The sequence below is a fragment of the Camellia sinensis genome, chromosome 9 (assembly GCF_055761805.1).
Source record: "Camellia sinensis isolate YWXY chromosome 9, ASM5576180v1, whole genome shotgun sequence".
NCBI lineage: Eukaryota > Viridiplantae > Streptophyta > Magnoliopsida > Ericales > Theaceae > Camellia > Camellia sinensis.
The window spans coordinates 62062701-62088283 of NC_138969.1; the positions used below are offsets into that span (position 1 = coordinate 62062701).

Below are 25583 nucleotides of genomic sequence, written 5' to 3' on the forward strand. Positions count from 1 at the left end.
ATCAAATAAAAGATTTATTCATTGGAAATTCAGTACAAGATGAGGGGCTTGCAGCCTGATTACATTTTCATTGAAAGTAAAAAAAATAGAAAAAATCAGGCAAAAAGGTCGTCCAAATCGGTATCCAGATCAACCCCGACTTCGCCACTCAGGAGGCCGGTTTCGGTGGTGACTTCCCAGGCTATATCGGCCATAGGCACCCCTTCAACTATACGTAGCACCGGTTGGCTAAGCGAATCCACCCGAGTTTCCTGAGAAGGCTGGAGACCGAGGTCAGTGTTTGCTGGCGGGGCATTATTGGGTTCAAGGGATTCTTCCTCTCCTCCCATTCTTGGAGAAGTTTCTGTTGGACCGCGTTGGCATAGTCCTCCATGTAGCTTGGTATGAAGTAAGGGGAAGGGTTCAGAAAGACCTCGGTTTCTTGCCCTTGCCCGAGATTGACATCCGTAGCCTTCCACCCGCATTTGAAAAAAATGTCTTTAGCAGTCTCACACTGCAAGACATAGGTTGCTTCCCCTTCTTTGAACCCTCGGCCCTCAGCATCTTCCATCTGCTTCTTCTGCTCGGTGACCTCGACAATTTTCTTCTTTTCCAACTTGGCCAATTCACGCAAGTAGCGATCTTTTTTCTCAGCTAATGCTTTTTGCTTATTGGCCTCCGCTGCGTTGACTAGTTCGGTTAGACACATGTTTTCGGATTCCAGCTCGGTCAACTTTAGCTGGGCCTCTTTCAGTTTGGCCGCCCTGGCATTTGCATTAGCCACGGCTGACGGAGCGGTCTTGCAGAGTTCAAGCATACGCTTGTAAGCCACGTGGTTTTTCTGCAAAGCCTACAAAGGGGAAAGGTAGTGGTTAGGATAAACCGAGCAGACAGATGAAAATTTGGATATGAATAGGTGGGAGGAAAAACTTACAAGCACCATGGACTTCGTCACCGAGCGAATAGCTTTAAGCTCGGTCAGGTGATCATGGTGGTCCATGTCTGCTGGCAAGCAGACACTCTTGGAAAGATTAAACGCAAGTAGATGGTCCTTCTCGGCCACCACTGAATCTTTAGTGGATACAGCTTGGTTTTTCCAGGGTATTGAGGGTGCCCAAGAAGAAGGGCTTCTTCCGCCTGAACAGGTAGGCTCAAGGCTCGTTGACGCAGGGTCTAGTAGTGCGGTCACTTCCTCATCCACCAAATGCTGTGATTCGGTTGACGAAGTGCACGCACGTTTACTTGGCCTGGACGTTGTTGCCCTGGTGGTTGGAAGCGCGACCACTATTTCACGCGGGTGACCGGATGGTGCTTGTTCGGTTTGGTGACCAGTGGAGGTTTGCTCGGTGATGAGAGCTCGCACGACCCTTCATTTTGCCATTTCTTGTTTCCTCAGTTAGGGGAATTAGATTGATCTGGGAAAGAGTAGGGTCTGACTCGAGTGAGGGTTCTAGGAAGAAATCGGTTACCCTGGTTTTCCTCTTACCGCTATAATGATAGGTCTGTTGTACGTCGAGCAGCTCAGTCCCGTCTCGATATCGATATCGTAGCGTGGCTCGGAGTGCGTCTTGATTCACATTAGCGTAAGTTGTTTTTAGGTGGTTTAAATCTGCATAACGAATGAAGAGCACAAGGGTTAGTACAGTAGTTATTTTGATGAACAAAAAAGATGAAACCGAGTTGTCCTTGCCAACTGTCCCCTTGTTCCAATTGATGTTGTAGCCCGGTATTTGAGCTTCATGGTCTTCAAAGTTCCCAGACACCTAGAGAAAATCATCGTCATTCAAGTCTTTATCAGGTGTGTTCTTGATGATTTTCTCTCGACCCCTTCTTACTCTAAGATAATATAGCCAATTATCATCATTCTGACCGAGTGAATATTGATAAAAAAGCTCAGCCAGTCCGAGGTTGAGGCTAAGACGGCGATTTAGTTCGGCTATGCCATTTATTATTCTATAAGTATTGGAGGATGGGGCATAGCCTGGTCTGCCTAAGGAATTCACAGATCAAGGGTTGGACTGGGAACCGAAGTCCCCCTCTACAATAGACACCACGGTGAATGGAGCAAATCCTAACTTGTCCCATGGCGTTGTGTCTAGCTCGAATAGGGAGAAATGGACATCATCTGAGATATGGTATTCTTTTCGAAATTCTGCCATGGCCCTAGGTGAGTCCATCAAGAATTGGTATTTACCCATTATACTGAAAATTGTTATATTACAAATGAACACGGAAGCCTATCTCGGCTCTAAGGTAGCTTTGGGTGGCTCGGTTGAGCAAAATCGCCCTGGGGCAAGGTACAAGGGTGTGCCTGGTCAACCTAGTCAAGTCTGCAAAGTGGAAATAACAAGGGTTATGCCCAGTTAATGAACCGGGCTAAGTAAAATAGACAAAGCAAATGTAACCTTGCTCGGTTACAATCGTGTTACAGACCATTCCCAGTTCGGTCAAGAAACAGGACCAGCTAAGGTTTTTAGCTCGGTTATTGATCATATAGCTTGGTTTTTTGATCAATTGCATTTTTAGTTCGGTCGGGGGCAGGCCTAAAGGTCACAAATAGTTGCCTAGTTCAGTCATAGCATGATTTAGGATCAACAAAAAACAGTTCTAGACTAGTTCTTAGTCCTAATCAGTGTGTTTTCCAGGTTTACTCATGGTGTTTCAAGGTTTTTTATATTGGTTTGGACCTTTGAGTTCATAAGTATATATTTGGTAATTGAGACACTATCTTTAGACATAAGCAGAAATAGCTACAAGGGTGAAGATGTCACGACCCAAACCCGGCCCTAAGGGTTTAGCACCGTAACCGGCCAGTAATCCGAGATTACCGAAGGCCTGTAGAACAGAAGAACAGCAAAACAGAGTACAGGGCCTGGCGGAAGCCAAAATAGTAAATAAACAATGTCCAATGAGCTGTGACAGTCTGTATGCACAAAGACTTTTCATACATATATACATAAACAGTACAGAACAATATGTACAATCATTCAGACTAGGGACTCAGCCCTTTACATAACAGTGCAGTAAACATTCAGTCTATACAGAACAGTAAGATAGTACAGAAGGGGGAATTGTAAAACACCCCTAAGCCTTAACAAGATAGGCTCGGAACCTCGCAGTGAGGCACGGTAGTTGGCTTGACAAAACTGGAGTAACCCTGACGCTTCTAGCCGCGGTCTGGTGCCTGAACACCTACATATATATATGAGCAGTGAGCTAAAGCCCAGTGAATAACATAAAGCGTAAAGGGGTTAAGAATGAATGTCCTTACAGTAATGAAAACAGTCCATTTAAATAGTATTTCAGTCGTTCAGTTAGTACAGTCATATGTGGTACACCCATTAGCATAACAGTACAGTAAACAGTAGGTCTTAAAAGACCGAACAGTAATGATGGCCATCAGTCAGTAAACAGTAGTGGTTTCAACAAGGGAACCGACAGAGATCTCTGTAATAGTAACAGTAAACAGTAGGTGCTAAGGATGCCACAATACAGTTCAGAATATAGGACATACATTCATTCAATTAACAGTATTCAATTCAGAAACAGTACAGTTCAGTTGTTCAGAAAATAATCATTTTTGAACTTATCTTTACACAATCGTTACTCACAGAGTTTTGGGCTACAGTATGCTAGAGCGTGTCTCCCCAGTCGCCAACCCTACACAATTAACAGATTGAACACACTAAGCTACATAGCTGGGAAAGATAATAACTTAATCCCTAATTTGCCTCGATGTGTTCTACATCTACGCCCTCATGAAGATGTCTTAAACTAGGCCTAAGAATGCCTAGAATGGGATGAGGATGCAAAGATGTGATCAGAAAACAGTTTCAGGAGTTTTCAGAAAAACAGAGTCCCGCTCGAGCTCAGGTTTCCCCGCTCGAGCGGTCATGCAGCAAAGGTACACGCTCGAGCGTCAAATACCCCGCTCGAGCGTACTGTAAAAGTACTGAATGGTTGAAATCTCTGCTCGACGGACGCTCGACGCTCGCTCGATCGTGAGACACATGCCTCCGCTCGAGCGCCCAATCCTCTGTTCGAGCGGACTGTAAAACAGTGCAGAGAAAATACTAGATGCTCGGATTCCATGCTCGAGCGCCACTTTCCACGCTCGAGCGGGAGTGCAAAATCTGGAAAACCCAGATTGCACCACCAAGCTCAACTCACATTCAAATGCATCAAAACCAATCCTCTTGGGCCCATTTTCTAGAAAACATTTATATGCACATAGTTAAACATGATTCAAAACTCAACTTTGAGAAATCAAAGCCCAAGGGTGTTTAATTCAAACCCAATTTCAAACCATTTTTCAAGAACAAGATGAACATGCTAACATGCATAAATTTTAAACAACTCAAAGCTCAATTTGATGCTCTAAGGAGCCAATTGATCCAAAAACAAGATGAAAACATGGACCATTACAAAATCATGGACATGCATGTAACAATTTGCCATGAAAACAACTCAAAATCCAACAATACTACATGCATGCAAGGAATGAGCTAGAATTCAACATGTAAGAGCCATAACTTGGCTCAAGGCTACAATTTGCTATAAATCATGCAAGAATCACTTAATATTCAAGAACAAGAGAGTAGTTATTCTACCTTAGTCTTGTAGTTCAAGCCTAGTAGCTCAATTATGAAATCAATACTTCAATTCTTCAATCTCTCCAAGCCAAGCTCTCAAGAACTACTCAAAACTCTCACTCTCTTCCTCTCAAAGTCGGCAAGCAAGGAGAATGGCTGAGCAAAAATGTGTTTTGATTCAAGTATGCAAGGCTCTAGTATGTGTGAGATAGTGGATCACTAGGGTTAGTTTGGTAAATAAGGCCAACTTAAGCAATTAACTCATTTTAATCTAATTTAATCATACCTAATCAGTTTTCAGATAAAAGACCATAAATTCCCATTAATTATGAGGATCATAAAACATCAATCAATTCCCGTTTCGGCCGCCGATAAGGCCTCCAATTAGCAGTTTGAACATAAAACATGAACAAATCAAATAAACAATCAAACAGATAGAATACAAATTAACATACATACTCAGTCAATTTAGTTCCAGTTTTCAATCAGTCAGTTCAGTACTTAAATCAGTTCAATTATTAGTCATAATCAGTTCAGTTATCAGTCATAATTAGTTCAGTTATCAGTCATAATCAGTTCAGTTTGACGGTAATCAATGTTTAGCGGTAAGCAGTGATGAAGGTTATTACAGAAGAACTTACTGATTTGGCAGTGAAATCCGAATCTAGTTTAAATAAAACGAATGCAGGCAATGTTGAGGGAAACGAGAGATGCGCAGGCCCAATCTTGAGCACAGAAAGATTTGGGGTTGAAGATTGGGAGCTTAGAGGAACGAAGGCTAGCGAAAGGGAAGATGAATAATAGGTGGCCTTTTAAAAAAAGTGAAAGCTATATAGTTAGGGCAAAAATGGCCGGGATTGTTCAAATTTCATAGTACAAGATGACTGTAACAGATATACTTGGCTAGTGGGAGCATGCCACATGTCCAAAGGAATAAATAATGTTTCAGACGTGCTTGAGTAGTGGAACGGCATGCAGAGCAACTGACAAGACATTTCTGGACCGAACGAATTGGGAGCCCAAGTAATATTGAGCCCGGTTGGAGGTTTGTACATCTAGCTCGGTTGGAGAAGACTAATCTCAATCATGCACTACAGAAGGAATTAAGGGGCAATTGAGAGGGCAATTTATGTCTAAATAAGGCCGAGCTAAGGCCATCTATTGAATGAACTGAGCTAGGTTCACTCTTGGTCATTGGGCCGCGCTATGGGTGGAAATGAGAATGGATTAAACTTAATCGTGGACGGGACGAGTATTCGGCCCAAGGCTTGAACCGAGGTGGTTATATCAAAACAGGACCGAGGCACGATGGTGCGGGGTTCAAGAGTGGTTATCTCGGTCCAAGACTGCCCTGGTTTTGTCTGGCGTGGGGCAAGGCCATACTAGCTTGGTTGAGCTGCTATCGAGCCGAGGTAAGGAGGTTTGAGCCATCTCATTTGGTTGGTAGTGAGAAGGATGTCATCAGAATAGGTATTATCTTGATGAGTATGATTTCTAGGAGGACTCTGCTTAGAAGAGTTGGAGTCCTATTAGGATTGTGCCAGGCAGAATATACAAAAGCTCATACAGGACCTATGTACAGGTATCATAATTTCTACTCCCAAATACACAGGGCTTTTGTGTATTGTCTACTTATTGACTTAGGCATCGAAGAGGTTTCCCGCATACACCCGTCGGCTAGTTCACGTTTGTGTTTTCAGGTAAAAAAGCGACGACGTTTGAAGAAGTGTAAACTTGATCAACAGGATTATACGAGGAGATTATGTGGATGTTTGGAAAGTGGGTTTCTTTGTAAGTTTTTTTAGTTGTAGGATATTATTGGAGAAATTTTTTTTTGTGTTTGGGAAGATAGTTGAGTTTTTTTTAGTTGGATATGATATTTGTGAGAAAAAAAGTAAAATAATTATGGGGTTTGATGTGATATTTTGTTTGGATTTGTTTTTTTAATTTTGTAACTAATTTATTTTTTAGTGAAAAAAAAAAACAAAAAAAAAAACCTAAAATCTAACTTTCCAAACACTCCCTATTTTAAGCTCGTGCAATATTTAATAAAACTCTTGTTGTAGAAATGATTAAAATCATAATTTATGTTGTAATAGTCAAACAAATTAAATAGTAATAATAATAATTTTATTTTATCAAAAATTCCTAACAGTTAACGCACTAATTAGTGTTATAACTTATCTGATTTTGTACAGTTAACTAATAAACAAGTTTAATTTTGGCTCCAATAGTTAGGGTTGGCTTGGAATTGGCCAATATAATCAATTTTTTTGTATTGAGATTTTTTTAACTTAATTCTTTTAGTTTCGTTTGATTTATTTTGAAATTTTTTGATTTTTATACAAAAAAATATATATAATAATTATGAGTAAAAAATAATATTTTATCTTATTAATTTATATAATTTTTTTTAACGCATTTTTAACCCCAATAAAAAAAGTAAACGAGGATTTTGCTAGCTAGTGTTGTGGCTTACCAGCTAGTGTTGTGGCTAGTAGTGAAGCTAACTGTGGCAAGCACACTAATGAAGAAAGGAAAGGAAGGGGAGAAAGTCCACCCTGATGCCCGTTTGTTTGGGTTATGGGGAGGGGAGCAGGACTATAAATATCTTGATATTATTAATATTTTGTTTGTTTTGAGAGATTGTTTTGGGATTATTAATATCTTTGTATTATTAATATCTTTGGAAGAGGGATTCATAATGAGAAGGTAGAGATGATATTAAAAAAATAGTGAGGGGATTAGAATTTTTTTTTCTTTTTTATATATTGAGAATTTTTTAAAAAATATTAATGTTTAATTTTTATATTTTTTTATTTGTTTTATTATTTTATATAAAAATAATTTAACAATTTCTCACTATTAATCCCTTCACTATTAATTCCCTCACTAACAATCCCCTCACTATTAATCCCCTCACTATCAATCCCCTCCATTCTATCTTTAAAAACAAACGGGCTATAGTGTGATGTTGATGGACAAATCATCATTGTTGTCCTCTTTTTTACAAAACGATTAGGAGCGATGAATTAACAGTTCTAATAATTTTAATTAGGGAATGGCTTCTGTCTAGTTCTTAATCGGACTGGATCGTGCTGTTGGGCCCGTGGAGGCTCACCACAGGTCTCGTTTTGATAATCTGAACCGTTCAATATGTAGAACTCGTCGAATACTATATGCTTATAAAAAATTACGTTGATCGGATATCGATAGCTATGAGATCAAAACAGATTTTTGTCAACCATTAATTTATTCACCGTCCATTTTTTTATACAAAACCGATATGATCACATAGCTATCGATATCCGATTAACGTGATTTTTTTATAGGTATATAATACTCGACGAGTTCTACACATTGAACGGTTCAGATTATCAAAACAGGACCCGTGGTGAAACCCCACGGGCCCAACAGCACGGTCCAGTCCGATTAAAGACTGGACAGAAGCCATGCCCTTTTAATTAATGTGTGAATTTCAAGCGATGCGATATTTTAATTTTAATTTTTTTTTATTTTTCATATCATTAGTATTATTTTAAAAATCTCAAATTAGAGGATGGTACCATTTCTATTTTTTTAATTTAATTTTCATTATATATATATATATATATATAAATATATATTTATATATTTTGATAGGTTCTACTATTACATAATACATATTTTAACACTGGAATTATTTAGCATCCCTTATAAAAATGTATTTTTTTTCATATTATTTCTTTATTTTTTACATATTTTTTATAAAAAATTAAAAAATATACTTATTTAGATCATTCCAAACACCCTACTAAATGCATCATTGGAGCACATAATTGCCTTTTAAACTAACCTTAACACATACAAATAGATCTCACTTTTTATACATTTTACACTTTTTGTTATATAATACACGTTAAGGCCCGCTTGTTTTCAGAGATAGAATGGAGATGATTCATAGTAAGGGATTAATAGTGAGGGGATTGTTAGCGAGGGGATCAATGGTGAGAGGTTTAAGTAAAATTATGTTTGTTTTGATGATAGTTGTTAGTGTAAAGATTATTAAATTATTTTTACATAAAATAAATATAAAATAAAAAAAATAAAGAAATACAAAAACATTAAATAGTAATGTCAAAAAAAAAATGCCCAACATGTAAAAAATTTAAAAAAAACTAAAAAAAAATTCCAAAAAAAAAAATAAAAAAATAAAACAAAGATTTTTACTTAACAAAAAATACAAAAAATTAAACATTAATGTTCAAAAAAAATACCAACATGTAAAAAATAAATAAAATAAAATAAAAATTTTCTAGTACTTGGAACTATTTTTTTTAATACCATCGTAATCTCCTCCATCCCAATCATTTTTCCAAGGCCTATCCTAATATCAACGGATTAGAATTCTCCTCCCCATTTCTCAAAACAAACACTTTATGTAGTGAATCATACCCCACTATCAATTTCAATCCCCTCTTTATAACCCAAAGTGACGGGGCTAACTAAGGCCTAGTTTGGCATGATAAAAAAAAGATAAAAAGTCAAAAAGTCACTATCCTATTTAAGTCACATCATCTTATTTAAGTCACATCACCTCTCTAACACACCACTTCAAACCCAACCCAAACCCAACCCATATTTCATAAAAAGTCAAAAAGTACACTTATTTAGTCTTCCCAAACTAGACCTTGTAACACCACCATGCTCTAAAGCCACCACTGTCAACTAAGAAAAAAGTTAATTTGTGCCATGGGAAATGCTCTTGCACACCGTAATCTCAATATAAAATTATGTAAGTGTTTATAAATATGTATAAGTGATTTTATAAAAATGTATAAATTGAATATAAATTTATAAAAATTTACGTAATTTTATGAATTTATGTGACTTTGTATTTAATTTACTTATTTTAAAAAATCACTTATGAAAATTATTTAAAACTTACATAATTTTATATTATGATTGTATGAGTATGCATTATACACCGAAAAATTCTCCACGTGGGCACAATCTCTCTTTCAGTGGATAAGGTTGGTTGGTAACCATAACACAAATTGATGTAATTTTATTATAAAAATTTGTAATATTAATTATAAAATAATAGTCATAAATTAATGTAATAAAATGTTTAATAATTGTGATTCATGTAACAAAAGTTTATGATTTGTTGTGATATTTTTTATTACTCTAATTTATGACAAAATTATGCATTTTATAATTGATGTTATGAAATTTTATGATAAAATTATGCTAATTAATAATAAGGTGCATATGGTATGCACACCTTTGAGATGCACACCATAGAATTATGGGTAAATTACAACTACACCCTTGAGATTTGATTAAAATATGAATTACGCCTTTGGTTTTGGAAATCACATTCTATCCCCTGAAATTTTTAATTTCATAACAAATTTAATAAATTATCAAGTCAACTAACAGTTTTTAATGATATTAGAAATATGTTTCAATTAATAATTTAGGTAATTTTATTATTGTATAAGAGAGCAATTATGAATTTCATTTTTTAGTTAATTCTGTTAAATAAAAAATACTAACAAGGAGGTATTTGTAATTTTTCAAACTACAGGAGCAATCTGTACTTTAAGCAAATCTTAGGAGTGTATTTATAATTTATCTTAGAATTTTGCATATATATTGGCTTAATTTGGAAATTTGATTAAAAGTCAAATTTTTTACTTTCAACTTGTTTTAGGTCATATCACCTCCTAATCTCTTTACACTTTTTAAAAATAAAAATTAAAAAACTAACTTTTAACTAATTTATTAGAACAACCAATTATGCAGAGATGATGTTTTTTTAATCATGCAAAAAAGACAATAAACATTCTTACTCAAAAGATGCGAAAACATCTGGGATCAGATTACCGTCAAAGCTCCAAACAATGTGCAAAACAAACGTTCCGTCTATTTGTGTGAAAAGTATTTTTTTAAAAATATTTTATATATTTTTTAATATTTGATATTATAAAAATACAAGTTAATAAAAAATATTTTCCATAATAAATGAAATATAAATTTATTTAGGTTAAAAATATTTTTTACTTTTAATAAGTAAAAAACATTTTTCAAACTAAAATTTTACCAATATAACGACACCACTATCACTCTCATCTCCACTACCACCAGGGCCGACCTAAGTTATTAGAGACCTAACACGAATTTTTTAAATTAGACCTTTCATGTATTATTACCCAAAAAAAAAAAAAAATTTGTTTAGATAAAACAACAAGAATAAAAATTTATTTCTATTGCTTTACGATTTAACGAAATTTAGATAACAAATATATATATATATATATATAATAGTTAAACTTCAATTAGTTGAATCAAATTTTTTAACTTACCAACGCTAAAAGAGCTAAAATTAATTGGGAGTAAGTATGAGAATTTTCACACAACTCAAGTAATATATAAAACTAACAAGTTAGGGTTGCCTATTTTTCTACATCAATAGAAGTGTTGAAGTATGACATGACTCAATAACATAAATTATTAGTTATATATTTTAATTGTTCACCACTAAGAGATGCCATGACATTTTTATAATCTTTTATTTAATTTCATCTAACTAAATAAAAAAGTATGTAAAATAATAATTTAAGACTAATATCTTTTTTCATTTAAGATACGTATTTTTTGTTAAATATTATAGAATCAATCTAGCAAAAAAATATATGGCAGTAAGGTATAATTTTTTTAATTAGAAAAATACAATTGTGTTGAAATCAATCATTTCATGAGTAATGTCATTTAGTAGAAATAAATTTTATAAAATTTAGTTATGGGAAAAATTTTAGGGATATTTATCAATAAATCTCATTTCACAAACAAATACTTTAATTAGTCTCAAGTTTTTTCTATTGATCTGTTAAGTTCTATTAGTGGAGAGTTTCTTTCCGTGTGATCCTATTTTTTATTTTGGTAGTGTTATGATAGATATCTATACCCTTTTATTAATGTGACAAGCATGATATGATATTTTAGTGTGGCAAGTATTAATTTGACACTCTAAAAATATTAAAACAAACCCTTAGTTCTCGTTTGGGAACAGACTATTTTAATAACTTTTTGATTTTTTTGTTAAAATATGAGGTAAAAAAAACTAATATGTTTGGATGACTTTTTAATTTTATACGAAAAAATGTGCAATAAGTAAAGAGAAAATGGAACTTTTGACTTTTTAATACATGTTATTGGCTTTTTATTTTTTTAGTAACTTTATCTTTTAAGTTAAAACAATGAGTTGCCAAATGAGGCCTTAGTGTACTTTTCCAAATATGACAACGTGGCGGGTATATGATACGACACTCTAAAACTTTTATTTAAAAAAAAAAACTAAAAACTGTTAGTGTAATTTTTTCAAATGTGACAATGTAATGGATATGATGTGATATTTCAAAAAAATAACTCCTTAGTCTACTTTTTTCAAATATGACAAAGTGGTGAGTATGATGTGACACTCTAAAAAAAATTAAAAACTTCTTAGTGTATTTTTCCCAAACGTGACATGTGATATTTCAACGCAGCGGGTATGATGTGACACTCTAAAAAAATTAAAAACTCTTTAATGTATTTTTTTTTAAATATGACATTCTAACGTAACGGGTATAATATGACACTAAAAACACCTTAGTATATTTTTTTCAAATGTGATACTCCAATATGACAAGCAAATGAGTCCTTACACATCTAAAAGGACCAAATGGATTACAAGAAAAAATATGAAACTATGTTGATTACAAGTTTAAAATATGGGACTTATTGGTCAATCTCCCAAAATTTTAATCTCGCGATATACTTATTAAGTTATTTTTAATGAAAAGTGAAAATTTTCACATTAAATATCAATCGGACACGAATTAAAATAACACTATACAACAATATGAAAATAAATGAATTGAACTAATGTTGAAGTAATTATGAAATAACATGATATGGTACATATCTCTGGTTGGGGGTCCTAAATTTTATTCAAAATTGAGGGTCCGAGGCGACCGCCTTGGTTGCCTCACCTTAGGGGCAGCCCTAACCACCACACAACCATCACCATTGTCATCACTGCCGCCGTCGCTCAACCAATATGCCACCACCTTCATCTCCACTTTCGTTTCACCACCCCCAAACATGAAAAATATTTTCTAAAAAATGTTTTTTACCCAAATAAATGAGTACATTTGCATAAAAGTGCTTTAATGTTGTTGTACAACTTATTTTTATTTTTTATTGTTTGGCAACTGAGTGTCCGAGTTAACTTACATGTACCTCGATTAATTTCAAGATTCACATAAATACCCCTCTATCTGGATAGAAAAAATCTCAGGCAAAGCCCGCGGGATTGGCGCAGCTTATTAAAAGCATTCTTTTTGTAGCTTCTATATAATTAATTTTTTTTTAAACTTACTTAAGATGTACTAAATAGGTTAACACAATTTCTCAAATTAAAATAAACTATAAACAGCTCACTTATGCTAAGTCAAAGAAAAAAAAAAGACAAGAAGGAACTAATTTCTTGCTTTTGTTTGGTTGGGATGAAAAATAAGAAGAAAATAAACCGTCATTTCTCAAAAAAGTTTATTTTTTCTTGGAAAGGACAAAAAAGAAGATAAAATCAGTTATGTTTGTTTGGTTACGAAGAAAAACAATAAGAAAATAGACAGTCATTTCTCAAAGAGTTTTTTTTTTTTTTTTTTGGTTTTTCAGAGAAAAATAAATGAGTGGGTAAAGAAAAATGCCTGCTGTAAAAACAGGGAATGTTGCCAAAAACTATAAACGACAAAGGGTAATTCAAATAAAGCATTTTAAGCACTTAGGAATGGCCGCATTATATACTCAGAAAATATAGTACTCTTTACTATATCATAAGTATTTCAGTTGGGAAATTACGTACGTTGTTTTGGGAAGTGTTTATTCGGATTAATTTTTTTTAATATTTTATAAAAAAAAATATGTAAAAAATATAAAGAAAAAGATTGATATTTTAATAACAGTTTTTTTGACTTTTTAACAATTTTAACTAGATTCTCATAACAACAAATTTGAGATATATATATATATATATATATGAGCCCCGGTACAGAGCCCGAAAACCGGGGCTCGAATTTGGCTCGAAACAGAGGCGATGGAGGAAGAAGGAAGAAGAAGAGAAGGAGGAAGGAGGAGAAGAAAGAGAAGCAGAACTGGAAGGGGCTATAAAAATGGGGTTGGAGGCAGAGGCAGAGGCGGGGGGAGGTAAAGGCGGAGGTCGGGCTGCGAGCGACGATCGGCCGACGAGCTGCGGGGCTGCGAGCGACGATCGGCCGACGACCTGCGGGGCTGCGAGTGACGATCGGCCGACGACCTGCGACGGCGACGACGACGACGACGACGACTCTCTCTCTCGCCTCTCGCCTCTGTTTCTCTCTCGGCTATGTTCAAACGAAGAAGACGAAGAAGAAAAGAAAGAAAGAAAGAAAAGGAAGAAAGAAAGAAAAGGGAAAAAAAAAAAAATTCGAAAGGCAAAACGACGTCGTTTTGCCTTTCGAGCCAAATTCGAGCCGCGATTTTCGGGCCCTCAAACATTTTTCTATATATATATGTTATTATTATATAGTTTAAGTCTTATGCTTTATTTATTTGGACAGAAAATAATTTTAAAAAAAATATTTTTGCATATTTTTGGATGTTTGATATAATAAAAAATGAAAATCGACGGAAAACATTTTCTATGATTAACAAAAAAAGTCTGTATGGGCAAAAATGTTATTGACTTTTAAAAAGCATAATATGTTTTTTGGACTAAAATTTTACTAATATCACCACACTACCTCCATCACTCTCACTTCCACTGCCATGCCACCATCACCATCACTATGGCCACTACCACTGCCACATTACCGCTGCTATCGCCGCCACCGTCAATCCCACCACCAAGCCACCATCTCCACCTCCACCTCCACCTCCACATCCACTTTCATTCTACTACCACCACAACCAAGCATAGAACAATATTTGTTTTGAATTTTGTTTTTCATAAAAGATATTTTTTATTAAAAAATATTTTTTATCAAACATACGAAATGTTTGGATGTCCAATATTTTTTTTGTTTTGTTTTTTTTGGCTAAGTCAATATAAGTTAGGTGTTAGACTGAATGTAACACCCTAAATTTCTAACCCAAATGATAAAACAACAATCATGACTCTTTCAAGAAAAACCGAATATAAATCTCTAAACTTACATTACATGATATAATAGTTCTTCATGCCACTACAAGAAAACTGGGTATATGAGACGGAACTATTTGCGACGGCACACTTGCCGTCTCAAAAAGTCACTTTTTGAGACGGCAGAAAATGCCGTCTCAAAAAAGCAGAGTATTTGCGACGGCACCATTTGCCGTCTCAAAAAAGCAGAGCATTTGCGACGGCACTAATTTTTAAATACTCTCATTTTTTGAGACGGCAAGTAGTGCCGTCGCAAATGCTCTGCTTTTTTGAGACGGCAAATGGTGCCGTCGCAAATACTCTGCTTTTTTGAGACGGCATTTTCTGCCGTCTCAAAAAGTGGCTTTCGTGTTTTTTTTAAGTGAATATTTTTAAAATTTTAAATATTTTTTTTAGATGTACCTTACTTAGATGTATCTAAAAAATAAAAAATTTATGAAAAAATATTTTTAAAAATTAATAAATACATAAAAATACAAAAAAAATGTATTGAATTATGGTATTTTTTTTTGTATTTTTGGTATTTAGTGAATTTTTAAAAGATTTTGGTGATTGTGGTTCTGAGATAGCTTCATATATATACAGCCACAAAATGATTTGAATAAATTTAACGGTATTTTTCTGCCGCAAAAAAATTAAAAAAAACAATGTTGTCTTACTCTTTTGATATAACATTTCTCTTTTCATTCATTTTTCATTTTCCTGTCTCTCTGTCTCTATCTCTCTCTCTTCTCTTTATCTCTTTTCATTCATTTCTCTCTATCTCTATCTCTCTCTCTCTCTCTTTCTATGTCTGCCTATTTCTCTCTCTCTCATTTTCTCTCTGTGTCTCTCGCCTATCTCTCTTCTTTCTATCTCTCTCATCTGTTTTCTCTCTCTGTCTCTCTCGCTCATCTCTCTTATCTCTATTTCTCTCATTTCTTTTTTTTTTCTCTCTCTTTCTATCTCTCTTATCTTTCTATCTCTCTCGCTCATTTCTCTTCTCCTTCTGTCTCTCTCTTTTTCTGTGTCTCTCTCTCGCTCATCTCTTTTCGCTCTATTTCTCTCTTTTTTTGTCTATCTCTCGCTCATCTCTTGTTTCTCTCTCTTTTTCTATCTTTCCATCTCTCTCTTTCTTTCTCTCTCTATTTATTTTTCTGTCTATCTCTCTCTCCCTGTCTCTCTCTCACTCATCACTCTTTTCTCTCTCTGTGTCTACTTGTCTATTTGTCTATTTCTCCCTCACTATGTTCGACTTGCTCACTCTCTTACTCCTATCTTCTCTATTTATCGAGCTCCTTCTCGATTTATCGATTCACTATAAAAAAATACACTTTTGGCAACCACTTTGTCTATCTCTCTCTCGCTCATCACTCTATCTCTATGTCTCTGTCTCTCTCTATCTCTCTTCTTTATCTGTCTCTGACAAAATTAAAATATTTTTAAAATATTTAAATATTTAAAATATTTAAAAAATTGATTTGAATTAAGTTTTGAACAGAGTTTTGAATTATCTGTCTTCTTTATTTATTGAGCTCTCTATCGATTTATCGATCCACTACAAGAAAATGCACTTTTAGCGACCACTTTGTCTCTTTCTCGCTCATCACTCTGTCTTTCTATCTCTTTTCTCTATTCGTCTCTCACTCATCTTTCTCTCTCACTACCCATCTTCTCTACCACATTTACCACTACTGCAAATGCCATTCAACTACCACCACTATTCTCTTTCTCTCTTTCACTCATCACTCTTATTTCTCTGTCTGTTTGTCTATCTATCTGTTTGTCTGTTTGTCTGTGTCTTTCGTTCATCTTTCTTCTCTCTATTTCTCTCATTTGTCTTCTCTCTATGTCTCCCTCGCTCATCTCTCTTCTCTCTATCTCTCTCTGTCTCTCTCGCTCATCTATTTTCTCTCTATCTCTCTATTTTTCTATTCTCTTTATCGTTCATCTCTTTTCGCTCTCTTTCTATATGTCTCTCTCATCTCTTGTTTATCTCTATTTTTCTATATGTCTCTCTCTATTGATTTCTCTCTCTGCCTCTCTATCTCTCTCTATATCTCTTTTTCTCTTTATCTCTCTCTCGCTCATCACTCTGTCTTTCTCTCTCTTCTCTATCTGTCTCTCACTCATTTCTCTCTCTTACCACCCATCTCCTCTATCACCTTCACCACTACTGCAAACACCATTCCACCACCACCATTACTTCTACTGTAGCCACTTCACCTCTACGACTACCATTACTACTACTATCGCCACCACTCCACTACCACCATTACCTCTCTTTCACCCCTGTCACTCCATTTACACTACCACTACCTCAACTTCACCACTAATCTGTTTCGCCATCACCATCACCGCCGCCACCACCATCATCTCTTATCCACCACCTTCAATACTGCTGCCACTCCTTTTCCTCTACTACAAAAAATTAGTTCATGATTTTTAGTAATAAAAAAAAATAGACCGCAGAAAAATATTTTTCATTAACTACAGAAAATTAACTTTTATTTTAGTGAAAATATTTTTCATTAAAATATATATGAAACAAATCAACTTTAATAATGGAAAGAAAATAAAAATTATTATTTATTTTTATTTTATTATTTAAATATTTATTTATGATTTTTTTTTTCACCTCGCCCGCTCGGTTCCCTCATTTTTTCCATTCCCGCGCCCCAAAATCCCCAATCTCTTTAGAACCAAAAAAAAACCCTAAATCTAATCGTCTCCCTCACATCACTCTCTCAGTCGCCTCTCTCTCTCTCTCTCTCTCTCTCTCTCACCCTCTCGTTTATCTCTGCACTGATCTCGTTCATCTCTGCACCGATCACTCTCTTACTCTCTCGTTGCTCATCTCATCGATTCGCACCGATCATCGCACCGCCGATCTACTCACAGGTAAACTCTCTCTCTCAATCTGTCTCTCTCTCTCTCGGCCCGATGGTTGTTTTATATATATATATATATCAGATATATCTCTGATTTATAGTCATTAGTTGCGATGTATGTGTAAAAATTGTGTAGAAGTATGTGAATAGTGTACGAAAATATCTCTAAAAATTGTAAATATTGTATGAAATATGTGAAAATGCATTAGGTTTCTAATTATTGGGAAGATTCCACAAAGAAATATAAAAAAGAAGAAATCTATAATATTTTGGTTGCTTTGAAAGTTGAAAGAACGAAAAATCCATAGTATTATGCTCTGATGAGTAGAGATTCATTTTTTTTTGGTTGTCATATACCAAATAATGAGAAATCAAAGATTCAGGGTCTATTTAGATCTTGTTGTGAATCTATGATTGACTGAAAAGGGGAAATGACTAAAAATTATTTTTCAAGTGGAATCATTTCTGTTATAGAAATGTGAATGGTGTATGAAACTCCCCCTTTTTTTATTTTTTGGTCATATCCCAAATAATCAGAAACTGAAGATTTAGGTCTATTTAGATCTCATTGTGAATCTGTCATGGACAGAAAGTGGAAAAATGACTCAAAATGCTTTTCCAAGTTGCTTCATTTCCGTTATAGAAAGATTGTGCCATTTCTTGACCATTTGTTTCTAAACATAATTCTCTTTGTTGTTCAACAGAGCTTTAGAATTAAATTCATGTATTGTTATTTATTTTTAGAATCAATTGTATACTCTAAAATAGTGTTTTTGTGGATATAATTGTTTAACATTGCTACTGGTTTTGTACCAGGGGGTAAAGATTGCCGTCGTTGTTGGTACCATTACTGATGACATTAGGGCCCATGAAGTTCCTGCCTTGAAGGTGACTGCACTGAGGTTCACAGAGACAGCGAGAGCAAGGATTGAGAAGGCTGGTGGTGAGTGCCTGACATTTGATCAGCTGGCCCTCAGAGCTCCACTTGGGCAGAACACGGTATGCAATTTAATTATACTTGTTTTATGCTTGCGCAATTTGGATTAGATCATGTATTTTGATTAGATAATATGTTTAGAATGGATTTTCTTATCAACTCACACAGCTATTTGTGAATGGATTTAGAATGGATTAGATCATGTATTTTGATTATATATGTGGTGCATTTATGACTTTCGTTGTGGTCCAAAAGAGCCTTCACGTTTATAATAGACCAACACAGGTGATGTTTGGCAACAAATATATAAGGTACAGTAGGACCTTTAGCCCACAAAAGAAATAAAAAAAAAAGAAAACGACATCAGGAAAGGTTGTTTTGATGAAATAAAATCATTATTATTTTTTCCTACTTATCCAAACAAGAGGATTTCAAAAACAAATTTTGAGTTTTCAACGTATATTTTTTTGTATTTATTATTTTTCAAAAAAGTTTCTTCACAAATATTTTAAATTTTAAGTACATCTAAATTAGATGTATCTAAAAATAAAAAATAAAAATTGACCAAATATTAAAAAATTTACGAAAAACAAAAAAATACCAATTGAAAACTCAAAACCAGTTTTTGAAAAACTCAAAACCAAACAAAGTAATTTTTTATTTTTTTTTCTCTTTCAACTTAAGAAATTCTTTCAAATCTCCCCTTATTTCCACAAAAAAAATTTTAAAAAAAATTAAAAAAACAAGGCCTATAGAAGATTGGTTGGAATTGTTGCAAGCATATGAAGAACACGCTTGTGCATGACAATTTACTTGGTATTGCAGCATTGTACGACTTTGGGAAGAAAATGATATCTCACAATTATTACAATTCAGAATGGGGTCCATTTTTCACATATGAATGGAATTGGCATGATGCAGATGCAACTTAAATAAGTTAATGTTTCATGATATGGAAATTATGTGACATTATTTATATGATGTTTTTAATTAATCACGTAAATTGTGTTTAGATTATGAAAAAAGTGAGACAAATGGAAATAAAATATATATTTTTCTATTGTCCTTTACTTTTTCCAAACATAAGCATAGTGAAAAATTTTACGGGATAGTACAATGTTTATTCATTTTTATTAAATTGGTGAGAAATAACGAACTACTCGCCTAACTTATTTTGCGGCTCTTTATTTGCTCAAAACATTACATAAACAATATTATATAGTTATTTTGGACTTTCTTGTGATGCTTTCTTATGTTAAATTAGCATGAAGCACTCATCTTCTGCACAATTATTTGTCTGCATATGTTCTATCACTAGGCTACAAAATAGACTCATCTTCTGCACAATTATTTTCAGCTTGACCGTTTTCTCCTTTTTTAGGATTTTGTGTGGCTAATATGTGTTATTTCACTCTGGTGTTTGCTGCGATATCAACAGGTAAATATTGGGACAAGGTTGATGAACAATGGAAGAGAGAGCCTAATTCCATTATGCTTGTTGACAAGAATGCACCAAATGAAGAAGTTTGGTTACGGGTAACTTACTTTTTAGTTGATTTATCATACTGGACTGCATGAATCCTTTCCAGTGCATTGTCGAGTCAAATGAGAGCTTGATAAGAAGTAAAGGGAACAGTGACACTCCTGCTTGGTTTGTAAACATATATGCATCTGACATTGGGAACAAGTGATTTGGGATAGATAAAGAGTTGAAACCCACAATTCTTAAGTCATGGCTGCACTATGATTGTATGCATGTCTAGAGAGCTAAGCATTTTGTACAAAGGTAGAAATATGGTAGCGTGATTTTGGTTGACTGACTTTGGGATAATAATAGGTATTACCATTCAAAAGTCTAAATAGGCATTCCATCTCGTGCCTTTTCCTAGGTAGTCTACCTCTTTCCCTTTTTAAGCTGTCATAATGTGAGATTATAAGCAGTTTGAAGCCTAAGCTTACTTTGTTCCTACTTGTAGTATATTTTTATCTCCTTCTCGTTCTCTGTTATCTATGACATATTTGCGGTAAGAAACCTTATCTCTGAGGTCATGTCAAGGAAACAAATATTTCCCGCTAGTTTGGCACTGGGAATTATCAATTTTTTTGTGGGTGGATGGATGTTGGAAATCCTTACTGTGGGGGATTGGTGTTGGGAAACATCAGTTCAAGACTGGTGATAATGCCCTGCTCACCACATTATTAATCCTTGTGCATCGATGTAGATTATGTGTCAACTTTTTCTTGCTTGGATGCGGAAGATTATGCCAGTGTATGTGGAATTATTTCTATTTTAATCGAGTGATAAACAGCAGGCCCATAATTTTTAAATTTCATGTTTCAATTAATCTTATTTACAGTCAATATAATACTAAATTTGACCAAAATAACTCACTGACCAACTTGTTTTTAATGCAATTTTAGACTATCTTGCCATGGATAGCCGTGCAATTGATCTAACTGAATGTGAATTGACTTAATAAGTCTGTTTATATTCACATATTTGCACACATCCACATATTTTTGTAGATAAAGACATAAAGCAAGAGTGCTTAGGCAAACTGAAATTCCAAAGTATTGCAGTGTAGGTATTCGACCCCAAAGTGAGAGCTGGGTAGAATTTCAATCTCAAAGCTGCTTATCAGAGACCTGTTCTAGATGAACCATAAATTTCTTATGTCCTTTTTTGAAATCAGATTTGCTTTATGTCATCTTTTTCTTATTTCTACAGATTGAGGAAATGTGCAGAAGAATGAGAGCATCTGCTGTTCCTATTATGTCTGATTCTGAAGGTTATTATGTTTACTTGTTCCTTAATATATTTACTCCCTTAATTTTGCAATTCTATAGCTTTAACTAGTTTTTATCATTATTTTTTTAGGCTTCACCTTGCTAATTCAATTGGTACTTATGTTGGATGTATTGGTTATGACTTAGTGACTAATTCCGAATGCTCTATGTTCCACAAGGATGACATGAATGTTAGTTTGCACCTCAATTATATAAAAAATTCTCTTTAGTCTTGGCGATGTAATTCCAGCAGACCAAGAAAGTCAATAAGCTATCGACGTAAAGAGATAGCTTATTCATCATTCAATTTTCACGGATGGTGACAAGTCTTCGTGGAAGCTAGATTCTTCCTCAAACATTGATTCCACTGTTTATCCTCTTTTTACTCTTTTCAAATTGTTGAAAACTAAACCATTTCAGAAGGTACTTTATTTGTCTCTTTGAGCTCCTTTGAAATCCAACATCTGATGAGCACTTGAAATTTATGATTATGTTTATTTTCTGCAACATTCATAATGGTTGCCAATCAAAAACATTTATATTGCTTCTATCACTGCTTCAATCAGGTTGAATTCACCCCAGAGGAACTTGATTCTCGGAACGGGTCACTAAATCTACAAGTATGTGTTGTTATTTCCTCATCCATTTCTCTTATTATTTATGTCCTCTCCATATCTCAAATCCTATTATACCTGTCATAAGAGATGAAAGATTTTAACCACCCTCAGCAGAAATATACAGTACCTATATATTACCAATACCAAAACACACACTCCTTAGCAGGTTTTATATAATCGTTGCTCATGCATGAATTTACAACATATAGCATATATTTGATGAGATCACATTGTTAGTTTAGTGCCTTGGAGCTGAATGATACATGAAACTAAGGATACCTTAATCTATAATTGAATGATAATAATTGATGATGATGTGATAGTGAAATATTGGTGTTAACTTTGGTTTGTTCTTTGTGATGTTCAGGAGATAGTGATGTCACAGAAAAACCAGTAGACCCGATTAAAGTTTACTCTGAGAGATATGTAGTTGTTCCTGATGACAACGTAAGTGTTCTTTCCACAGTTTTCATTGTCTTCATTACTGGTGTTTAAATAGTTGGTTTTTCCAAAAGATTATAATTTGCAACTGTTATCTATTTATTTGTAGGTCAAAAGGATAAATTTTGCCGAGGGGAAGATCTGATTCTAGAAGTAGGAATTTCCAGCTTGATTTTTTAAATAGGCTCAAAATTGAGATCTTGTTGGAAATTTTTTATTTTTTTATTTTTTGTAAGAGCATTTAAATATCCAATGTGTTGATTGGTGAATTTTAGATTTTATTTTATTATTTTATTTTTTTTAGGATTTGGGTGAATTTTATAATTTAAATATGCTTTTATGAACGTGTACAGTTTAATTATTCTTTGTAAAATATTGAATTTGATGGTTTGATCAATTTTTATTTTTATTTTCTGTTATGATGTTTTTGTGAATGGAATGTAAATAATCAGCTCTTAGAGAGTGAGAGACGGCACCACCGTCGGAAAAAATAGAAATTTTTAATATTTTTATTAATTTTGTTATAGGTTTTATTTTTTGCGACGACATTATACTGTCGCAAAAAATAGAAATTTTATTATTTAAAATAAAAATTTTATTATTTTTTAATATTTTTTGCGACGGCATTACACTGTCGCAAAAAATAAAAAATTTCATATTTTTTTTATACTTTTTGCGACGGCACCACACCGTCGCAAAAATAGTGTTTTTTTTAAAGAAAATGACTATTAGCGACGGTATTTTTTGCCGTCTTAAATAACATTTTTAGTGACGGTAAAATAAGGCCGTCGCAAAAAAGTTAAGATATTTCAAACGTTATTAGCGACTGTACGGTGCCGTCGCAAAAAGGTAAAAAATGCTGTCGCAAAACATTAGTGACGGCACTTACCGTCGCAAAAACTCTTTTGCAACCCCTGCAGTTGCGACCCCTCTCTTGCCGTCGCAAAAAGTGATTTTGCCGTCGCAAAAAGTATTAGCGACGGCATTAGGAGTATTAGCGACGGTATTTTACCGTCGCAAAAAGTCAATTTTTTTGTAGTGTGCAGCAATACATTAATCCAACAATAAGTACATAAACAAATAAATACGCCCAAAGGTTTACAAGTTTCCAAGGCTCGAGCCTGGTTACATAAAGCAGTTATTCAAACCCACACAAACATAGCTCTTGGCTTACACACAGAGTCATAGTAAAATGAGAGCATTGTACTCCCAACACACATACTTTCACGTCCCTAGTTGGGTGGGATCACCACATCTTTTCCTGCACAAAAATCCCGTAGGGTAAGCATAAAGCCCAGTAGGAAGTTCTTCACAAAGTATATACATTTTATACAAGTCTCAAGAGATGAAATACACATGCCATGCTATACCCTCTTTGAAGATAACTCACATTTTTATCTTTTGAAAGCCATCATGCTCAATGATAACATGCAATTTTAATTGTTCAAAACTTAACAATTTATTTCAAGGGTGGTAAATACGACTTTGGTAATCCCTAGGTCGGTGTCTGCAAGTAAACTATACAAGTACTACCAAATTGTCATTTTTACCGGTATTAACCGGAAGGCTCGACACCTATCCGCGCGGGTTTTCTGTCTTTCACCCCGGACTATCAGGCCAACATATTCAATATCATCTACACTACCTATCAAGACTTACCAACGTATTTATCCCAAAACCATTCCATGAAAACTTGTTTCTTAACATTCTTTTCTCAATTCAAGTTTTCAAATAAACTTACAAAGTTTAATATAATTAAATGAATTGATATGCCAATTTTACAAGATAAATATAAATACTTTTATTCCTATTCATCATCCAAGGAATAACACAATTCCCTCTTCTCAAGTATCCTCGACAATTAGTTATTTCAAGACTATTTCAACGTTTTGAACAATAATTTCCAAAATGAACAACAATTCTCATATTTCCTGAAATTCATCATTTATATAAATATAAATAAGAAATTTTCCAAACATCCATTTGTTTTGACACACAAAATAAATATAACAATATCATTCATAGATTTTCAGTTTCCTTTAAAAAAAAATTTCCAAATTCTAGGATTTCTCACAAAAACTATACAATTCAAATCTTTTGAGAGAAAACTTTCCAAAATTATATTTTCTTCAATCAACAAAGATCAAAACCCATAAGATCATTTTAAAAGAATAAGAGACAAACCTACTTTCAAAATCGCTCAACTTCTTGAATCAACAATCAATTTTCAAAGCTATCGAAAGATGATTTCGAAAATCATATAGATCTTGCAAAAATATATATATAACTCTAAGAAAATCCCTACCTCAAGTTTTGAAGAAGAAATGAGATGGAACCCCCCAAATCAACGGTGTCGAAACTCGATCTTCACCGCACATAACGAAGCCCTCGAGAAGTTAACCAACTTTGATGAAAAACTTATGGCAGAACTCTAATGGATCTTGAGAAATCAAGGTTTTGATCCAATTTGGTATAGGGAAATATAGAGAGAAGGGAGAGGAAATGGTTTTTAGAGAGAGAAAGATATACAAAAGTGATCTGAAATATCAGATTCACGAGCTGATATAACATGGTCTGCTCGAGCGTAGAAAGTCCCGCTCGAGCGTCAAATACACTTTCCTAGTACTTTTGCAGACAGGTTAAACTTCTAAAACCAAACATTCTCCGCTCGAGTGCATAAACGGCCGCTCGAGCAGCCAAGCAACTTCTAATGCATTTTACATTTTTGCTTCGGGGGCACTGCCCATCAACCCCGCCAAGGTGCTGCCCTAGGACCTGCCAAGAGGCGCTACCCCCTAGACCCCCGCGAGCTAACCGGGCAGCTCGATCCCGGCCAGGGCGCTACATTTGGACCCACTAAGGGACGCTGCCCCCTAAACCCCTGCGAGCTGATTGGGCAGCTCGATCCCTGACATACTCAGTGAAGTGGCAAAGCTGGGGTCGCTACAACCTTCCCCTCTTAAAGAATTTTGTCCCCAAAATTTCAAATCAAACTATCCAAACAAGGGGTTTATAGTGATCAAAACCACGCTATTTCATTTTCAAATCACAATTCTAACTTTCAACCAAATTCCACCATTTCTACTATGGTTATCTCATTAACAACAACCTCCCAAATACACATAAACATGAAATTTTCCAAAAAGTAATGGC

At 34.4% G+C, this 25583-nt stretch overlaps 1 protein-coding gene across 1 annotated transcript; it reads left to right on the plus strand.

Moving 5' to 3' along the window:
• The first annotated feature begins 977 nt into the window (after positions 1 to 977).
• LOC145799475 (large ribosomal subunit protein eL18A-like) lies at positions 978 to 22843 on the plus strand. The gene is made up of 6 exons (XM_082889064.1): positions 978 to 1124; positions 18465 to 18647; positions 20024 to 20121; positions 21939 to 21992; positions 22357 to 22436; positions 22540 to 22843. The coding sequence occupies exons 1-4, from the start codon at positions 978 to 980 to the stop codon at positions 21982 to 21984; spliced, it is 474 nt and encodes a 157-aa protein (XP_082745190.1). The 3' UTR covers positions 21985 to 21992; positions 22357 to 22436; positions 22540 to 22843.
• Positions 22844 to 25583: the final 2740 nt, after the last annotated feature.